This window comes from Zea mays, chromosome 1, assembly GCF_902167145.1.
Source record: "Zea mays cultivar B73 chromosome 1, Zm-B73-REFERENCE-NAM-5.0, whole genome shotgun sequence".
NCBI classification, from domain to species: Eukaryota; Viridiplantae; Streptophyta; class Magnoliopsida; order Poales; family Poaceae; genus Zea; species Zea mays.
In genome coordinates this window covers 285,335,438-285,342,296 of record NC_050096.1, presented here as the reverse complement: position 1 = coordinate 285,342,296, position 6,859 = coordinate 285,335,438, and the positions used below count along the sequence as shown (strand labels likewise).

The following is a 6,859-nucleotide window of genomic DNA, read 5'->3' as shown; positions in this document are numbered from 1 at the left end:
TCCATCAGGTTCATACACGCACCAACTACTCTCTACTGCCCATTTGACTCTCTGCCAAAACCTGGACAGACGAAGCCGAAACCTTGAGCATGCATGGACATGGAGGAGCAGAGAGTAGTTGTCGTGTCACCGTACCTAACCTGTATTCTCCTTGCCCCCCAGCACGCACAGAGACCTACCAGGCGAGGCGACCATGCATTACCTGAATAGTTTAGCGCCCGAGTCACTGGGGCTGGCGCCTGGCGGGCCGGGGCAGGCGGCTAGGGTTCCACCCGGTTCTTCAAACACGCGTGACAGCGACCTGTACCATCTCCCCCGGCCGTTTCTTTATGGTCCTACCCTACTACTCCCCCGTCCGTCTCCGATGATTCATATGCCGTGCCTTTGCGGAGCAGAAAAGCAGAGGCATCAACCATCAACACACGCTATAGGGTCCTCCTCCCGCTGCTATTTCTCTAATCGCATGCACATCACGTTCTCGTGTGGAGGAGGGCGTGCTGCCTCGCTCGCACTTGTTGCCATTGCGGATCGCCAGTAGCTAGGCGGAGGCAGCAGCTGAGGATTAAGCAGCCAGGTTGCTTAATTATTCTGCCCGCTTCAGAATTGCCGCCCGTGATGAGTCGTCCGTCATCCGTGACCTTCGATAAAAGCAGGAGACTTTCTTCGTCTTAGCATTATCCGCCGAGAAATAGAGGTTAGAGCGAGAGCGGGAGACAGTTGGAGGCCGGCCATCCATTGCTGGATCCATCTGTTGTCCAAGGCTGCTGATTAATTCTGCGACGAGGGTGCAACTTGCTTTCCTTGGTGGCAGCAGATCCAGCTCCAGGTGCGTACGTGCGTAGCGCCGTAGCCTCGCTACTAGCCACTAGCCAGCGCGCGCTAAGCAGCCGGGCATCCATGGGTTCTTGCGTGTCGGTGTCGTCGACGAGGCACCGGCGGCGGCGGTCGAGGAAGCTGTCGGTCGCGGCGAGGAAGTTCCGGCGGAAGCTGTCCACGGCGATCGCCGCCGACGCGCCGATCGTCCGCGGCGCCGGCAGCGCGGCGACCTGCCTCGCCCGGCACGGGGTCGTCCACGTGGAGGCGCCGGACTCCAACGTCACCCTGCGCCTCACCAAGCTGCAGTGGCAGCACAGCCAGATGGACGCCGGGAGCGGTAGGTACCAGCTGCATAGCAATAGCATAGCATCTCCCTCCTCCTCCTCCTCCTCCTCCTGGTCCTGGACTCTACTGTGGTTGGTACCAGTAAGGCAGTAATCGCTCACAGCTCTGGCAATTACGTGCAGTGGTTTGCGAAGAAGCGTGGTACGATTCTGTCAGCATCCTGGAGTCGCCGGACTCCGACGACGATCTCGACAACGATTTCGCTAGCGTCAGCGGAGGTAATGCTGTACGTTCATAGTCCCAAACTAAAAGCGTGAACTGCAGTCTCAGACTTTCCAGTAGTACTTACGTTTTCCCTTCCAATTCAATTCAATCCAATCCAGACCCTCTCCCTGATGTCACCGGCGGCTCGGACGCACCGCAGTGCAAGGAGGCAGCGTGCTTCTTGGACACCATGCAGCTCCTCAGGAGCATCGCAAACGCAGAAGCATACGACCAAAGTGAACAACCTGCTGACAAGAGTGACGACGACGACTCGAACGTCGCTGCCACTGCAACTAATAATAGCGGTAGCTGCAATAATGACGAGGGCTGCTGCAGTAGTACACTGAAGGAGCTTCAGGCTGCAATGTCGCCGCGGCCGTTCCCGGCGTCGGTTCCGAGCAACAAGGTCCAGCCGATGCCGGTCGTTGGTGTCAGCCCGGTCCCGCCCCCGCACCAGCAGCAGCAGCAGCAGAAGAAGAAAACGGCCGTGGTCAGGCTCTCGTTCAGGCGAAGGTCATATGAGGGCGACGAGATGACCGAAATGAGTGAGTCGCCTAGCTCCGGCATTTGCAGTGCCGTTTTTTTTCATGCAGCTGTTCAGCAGCCGAATTACTACTTAGCTCACACAGAATTCTGTTCTGCAATCCCCCAGGTGGTTCTGCGAATTATCTGTACCGCCCAAGGGCAGGTTTCACGGTGCCGTGTTCGACCGGCGAGAAACTGCCACAAGGTTGCTGGTCGGTTCTTGAGCCATCGACGTTCAGAGTCCGAGGGGAGAGCTTCTTCAAGTACGAAGCGGTGCCAGTATTGTAAACGCACTTCTGACAGAACCACACATGATTAGGAGGCCTGACTGAATCTGTCAAATTTTTCTGCAGAGACAAGAGGAAGTACCCAGCTCCAGGCTGCTCCCCTTACACCCCCATCGGAGTGGACATGTTCGCCTACACGAGGAAGATTCACCACATTGCGCAGCACCTCTCGCTTCCGTCTCTGAAGACACACGAGACATTTCCTACCCTGCTCATCGTCAACATTCAGGTAGTTCAGTAGGTCACAAAGGGTTCTTAATTGTTGCCTTTTAACTACTGGCTGCTAATTGGTTAGATCTCGCTTCTGAGCCTGACAAGTTTACTTGTTTCTGCAGTTGCCCACCTACCCTGCTACAGTGTTTGGCGATAACGACGGCGATGGGATAAGCCTAGTTCTGTATTTCAAGTTATCTGACAGTTTTGACAAGGAGATTTCTCCTCAGTTGCAGGACAGCATAAAGGTAGATTTATCTGAGTACACAGACAAAGCACCTCATTAGGAAAACTTTCTGACGGACCAGTGATGCAGAGGCTCATGAACGAGGAAACGGAAAAGGTGAAGGGGTTCCCAGTAGACAGCATTGTGCCCTACACCGAGAGGCTGAAAATCCTGGCTGGTTTGGCGAACCCTGAGGACCTGCAACTGAGCACCGCAGAGAGGAAGCTTGTGCAGACCTACAATATGAAGCCTGTGCTATCTCGCCCACAACACAAATTCTACAAGGTAACCGAAGACTGCATTAATTTCCTCGCTAGTTTATTTATAGACAAACAGGTGCTGAAATAGTGAACCGTGTTTCCAACTCTGACAAACATAAAAAAAATGCGTGTCTTTTCATTGATAATAATGTAGGGTTCAAACTACTTTGAGATCGATCTGGATGTCCATCGGTTCAGCTTCATATCACGGAAAGGGCTCGAGACCTTCCAGGAGCGGCTCAAGCATGGCGTTCTTGATCTTGGTCTAACTATCCAGGTACACACAGTTTTCTTCTGCTGCTGGCTGAAAAGTGACCGCTTGATTTGTTTCAAGAAAAAGGGAAAAAAAGGAAAAAAAAAGAAAAGTGACCCCTTGACCGAGTGTCTGTAGCTTAACCATGGTCTGATACTGGTTACAGGCACAGAAGGCTGAGGAGTTGCCAGAGCATGTCCTGTGCTGCATGAGGCTGAACAAGATCGACTTCGCCAACAACGGGCAGATACCGACGCTGATAACTGCAGCTGATGAGTAAATCTGTCCTGTTACTGTAAGGCGCTAACTTTCTGGAAAAGCAAAAGAGACTGTTGCTTTTCGAGATGCTGTTGTATAGATCGGCAGATAGTTGTAGGGACTAACTCAAGTTTGTGAGCTAAGAAACACCTAATCACTGAGGAGGGAAAAGAAGATATTGCAGCAATCTGCATTCTGAACTCTGAAGACGATGTGTATACATGTCTGTGTTTTCTTTTTCTTTTTTTGAAACGAAATACATGTCTGTATTTCCAGTTCAGGCTTACTAATGTTGCAGGTACATCACCACACCAGTTCTTTCCTTGTTCCTTCCATCCTCAGTTAGAAAATTTTCTTCTCATGAGAAAAAGACATAAAAACGTGAAAAGAAAAAGACAAATAAAGAGGAAACAAATGTACATACCATGCAGCACAATCACATGTTTAGCCGAAACCAACAAGTCAGCTCATCTTCAACAGTTGAAATCTAATCGAATAAACAATTATCCGGCAGAAAACACATGCCCAAAAGAATCAATGGTGCAGCCTCTCTTATTCACACACCCAGCAAAGCCACACCACAGAGGCCAATGGCCAGTCACTCATTTCCCGGCTAGCACTCCTCCATCAGCTGCCGAGCCCCCAGTTCCAGTAGCCGTGTTCGCAGATGAAGGGGCCGGATCAGCCGAAGAGCCGCCGGCAGCGGCTTCGTTGCCCCGGCCCGGCGGGTGCGGGTCGTGGTTGTGGCGGCCGGTGTACGTCGTCAGGACGCACCTGGGGTCGGTGGTCGCCCTCTCGATCTGCTTGCGCACGTTGCAGTTATCCGCGGTGCACTTGTAGTAGCTCCTGCATGCGCATCATTGAGCAGAGCAGTGAGCATGCACTGAGCCACTGAGCACCATCACAGATAAATGGTTCAGAATGAGATAGTCGGTCCACTCCAAGTGAAGATTTCACCTCGGCCGGGGGTTGCCCTTGACTACCTTCTGCCCGTACTTGCGCCACCGGTAGCCGTCGTCCAGGAGATCCACCTCGCTCCGCGTTTGGATGATGATCTTGGGCTTCTTCACCACCCTCTGCCCGCCCACGCCGTCCGCGCCCCTGACCACCAGACCAGACAACCGACAGCCTGTCACACGGTTCACGTTGCCCGCGCGCAGGCCGGGCGACAGTAGGAGTAGGACCATGCATGCAGAGCATAACTCACATGCCAGGAGCACCCTCGACGTCATCCTCATGCATCGACGCGTCGTCATCGTCGTCGCTCGGGCCTTCCGCGTCCTCCTCGGCGGCAGCGAGGCCGGCATCGTTCCCACCGCCGGCGAGGCCGCCTTCCTGCGGGCGCGGGTGGTTGTGGCGGCCCTTGTAGGTGATCTCCTTGATGAGCCCGTCGAAGGAGCGCTCCACGACCTTCTTGACGGGGCACCCGTCGCGGGTGCACTTATAGTAGCTTCGTGGTGACTCGGCGTCCTTGAGCTGCTTCTGCCCGTACTTGCGCCAGGTGTAACCGTCCTTCGCTGGCTGCTCGATGGCCAGCGGCGGCGGCGGCGGCAGCGTGTATGAGTATGAGCCGCCGCCGCCGCCGAATAGCGCGGTCGCTCGCAGCTGCATGTCATGCTCGTATGGATTGCTGGGGAAGAGGACGGTGAAGTTGGAGTGCGGCAGGGAGGAACCAACAACCGTCGCTCGGGGAGGAGGCCATTGCGGCGGCTGGTCTACGTGAAGGTACGGCGCGTAGGGATCCATTCTGCCGCCCAGCGGCGATGGGGCGAATGAGGTCGGTTGCTGGTACTGGTAGGACGGCGGCGGTGGCGCGTAGTTTGCCTTCATTGAGAGGAAACATATCATACTATTGTGATCTTTGAGGTATATATTATTGTCAATTGCACTGAAACACTGCATGTGATAATTGCATGTTTATGTTTGGATCATCTTTTCTAAACTTTAAAGCTCTAAAAGGGTTTAGAGCAATTAATCTTACTTTTAAACTCTTACACTCTACATGATATTGGCTATAATTTAAAGCCAACTTTAGTTCATTTGTTTGGAGGTTTAGTTCTAAACCTTAGACCTCTAAAGTTTAGAGGAGTGAATCCAAGCAGACCTTAACCGTTGTCACTTAGAAGTTAGAACCTAAGATTGGAGGCATAAATTTGTATTTTTATATTATTATAAACCAATGCTAGAACGTGCAAAGCTGACAGTCCATTGCCATGTACTTGTAAAACTGCAGCCTGCTGTATTGCCGGCCAGTTGATTGTTTAGAGAACTCCAACCAGTGATGGTCAAATCACTGCCTAGCTAGTCGGTACGGTAGAATGGAACTCCAGAGCATTGTAGTTTGCAGAATTAGGAACAGTGAAGCATGCAAGCATAAGATTAACGAGCATATAAATCAACTGCATCGGAAAGAAGACATGCATGATTCTGATCGTATATGGTCAATGGACACTCAGATATATACCGTGATTGTCAGTGAACACATATACCACGGTAACCCTAAAATAAATGAACTCAGATTCAAAGAGGAACTTGCTTGCCTTGCAATGAACAGATATAAAGATGAGAGATCATAAATTAATTAAAGACGACATAGAGTTTACCATGGAGAACGATTGAGGCACCAGGTTAATGGCAGGCGCCGCGGTCACCTCCTCCACGCCCCACGTCGGCGGCGGTGGCTGGGAGCTCACTGCACGTGCGCCAGCGCTGAGAAGCGCCATGAGGGACGACCCCTGATCAAACTCGTCGCCAAACGCTGGCCCATGGCCGCCGCCACCGCCTCCGCCTCCACCGTCGAACACCCTTTCCTGTCTCTGAGCAGCAGACGCGAACGGCCTCTGGCCCAACGCGTCGCCGCGCCCGCGCCGGTCGTCCATTGCCGCGAGACCTTTCTTGCTTCTCTGGACAAGCCAAGGACGACTGGGCGGTGGTAATGACAGGGACGGCGGCCGACCAGCGACAAATAGAGAGGCCGAGAGAGATAGAAGGCCGCGCGAGGGTTGCGAGCATTAGTTCCTGTTTCCTGTCCAGTGTCTAGTGCAACACCCGGCAAAGCGACCGCCTCTCTAAACTCTAATTGTCTCTGAATTCTAAACTGGATTCGTCTTCGATTACCTCTACGGCTCTACCAATGAGGCGCATTTCAATTTTCGAAAGTCTCTGAACTGTACATGTAGTCTATGCCACGCTTGAGATTATCTCAAAATTTGCCAAATGGATCGCCAGGCTAGCTTTCAGTGTTAGCTGTTACAGAGACCATGCTGTCTACAACTAAGCTGCATTGTTTACGAGCGAGGCTCATCTGCGATTTGCGCGAGCTGTAGCGCTAAATTGTGGTCGACCATTACGAGTGGCAACGTTGCACACACGGTCTCAAACAACGTTGACCTGGGCTCCCATTGGTTCAGAGCATAGACTTTTAGGCGTCATTACTTAGATCATTAGATTTAGGAGCTTGGCACCAGGGCAC

At 52.7% G+C, this 6,859-nt stretch overlaps 2 protein-coding genes across 2 annotated transcripts; one reads left to right on the top strand and one right to left on the bottom strand.

Moving 5' to 3' along the window:
* The first annotated feature begins 432 nt into the window (after nt 1-432).
* On the top strand, nt 433-3,673 carry LOC100275577 (uncharacterized). Its single transcript, NM_001371764.1, has 9 exons — nt 433-1,153; nt 1,284-1,379; nt 1,485-1,910; nt 2,018-2,153; nt 2,244-2,406; nt 2,513-2,638; nt 2,707-2,901; nt 3,031-3,153; nt 3,296-3,673. Exons 1-9 carry the CDS (start codon nt 898-900, stop codon nt 3,407-3,409), a joined length of 1,635 nt encoding a protein of 544 aa, NP_001358693.1. The 5' UTR covers nt 433-897; the 3' UTR covers nt 3,410-3,673.
* A 114-nt stretch (nt 3,674-3,787) lies between these two features.
* LOC103645621 (uncharacterized) lies at nt 3,788-6,608 on the bottom strand. Its single transcript, XM_020546949.1, has 4 exons — nt 5,991-6,608; nt 4,595-5,211; nt 4,345-4,488; nt 3,788-4,233 (listed from the first exon to the last, which is right to left on the bottom strand). The coding sequence occupies exons 1-4, from the start codon at nt 6,264-6,266 to the stop codon at nt 3,990-3,992; spliced, it is 1,281 nt and encodes a 426-aa protein (XP_020402538.1). The 5' UTR covers nt 6,267-6,608; the 3' UTR covers nt 3,788-3,989.
* Nucleotides 6,609-6,859: the final 251 nt, after the last annotated feature.

What these genes read in the sequence shown, in the direction of transcription:
- LOC100275577 (NM_001371764.1), top strand. Translation starts at nt 898, where the DNA reads ATGGGTTCTTGCGTGTCGGTGTCGTCGACGAGGCACCGGCGGCGGCGG. An exon ending in TTTCGCTAGCGTCAGCGGAG is followed by an intron (nt 1,380 to 1,484) that starts GTAATGCTGTAC and finishes AATCCAATCCAG; the next exon opens with ACCCTCTCCCTGATGTCACC. An exon ending in TGCTCATCGTCAACATTCAG is followed by an intron (nt 2,407 to 2,512) that starts GTAGTTCAGTAG and finishes TTGTTTCTGCAG; the next exon opens with TTGCCCACCTACCCTGCTAC.
- LOC103645621 (XM_020546949.1), bottom strand. Translation starts at nt 6,266, where the DNA reads ATGGACGACCGGCGCGGGCGCGGCGACGCGTTGGGCCAGAGGCCGTTC. An exon ending in TGCCTCAATCGTTCTCCATG is followed by an intron (nt 5,212 to 5,990) that starts GTAAACTCTATG and finishes CTCTCAATGAAG; the next exon opens with GCAAACTACGCGCCACCGCC. An exon ending in AAGGGCAACCCCCGGCCGAG is followed by an intron (nt 4,234 to 4,344) that starts GTGAAATCTTCA and finishes ATGCGCATGCAG; the next exon opens with GAGCTACTACAAGTGCACCG.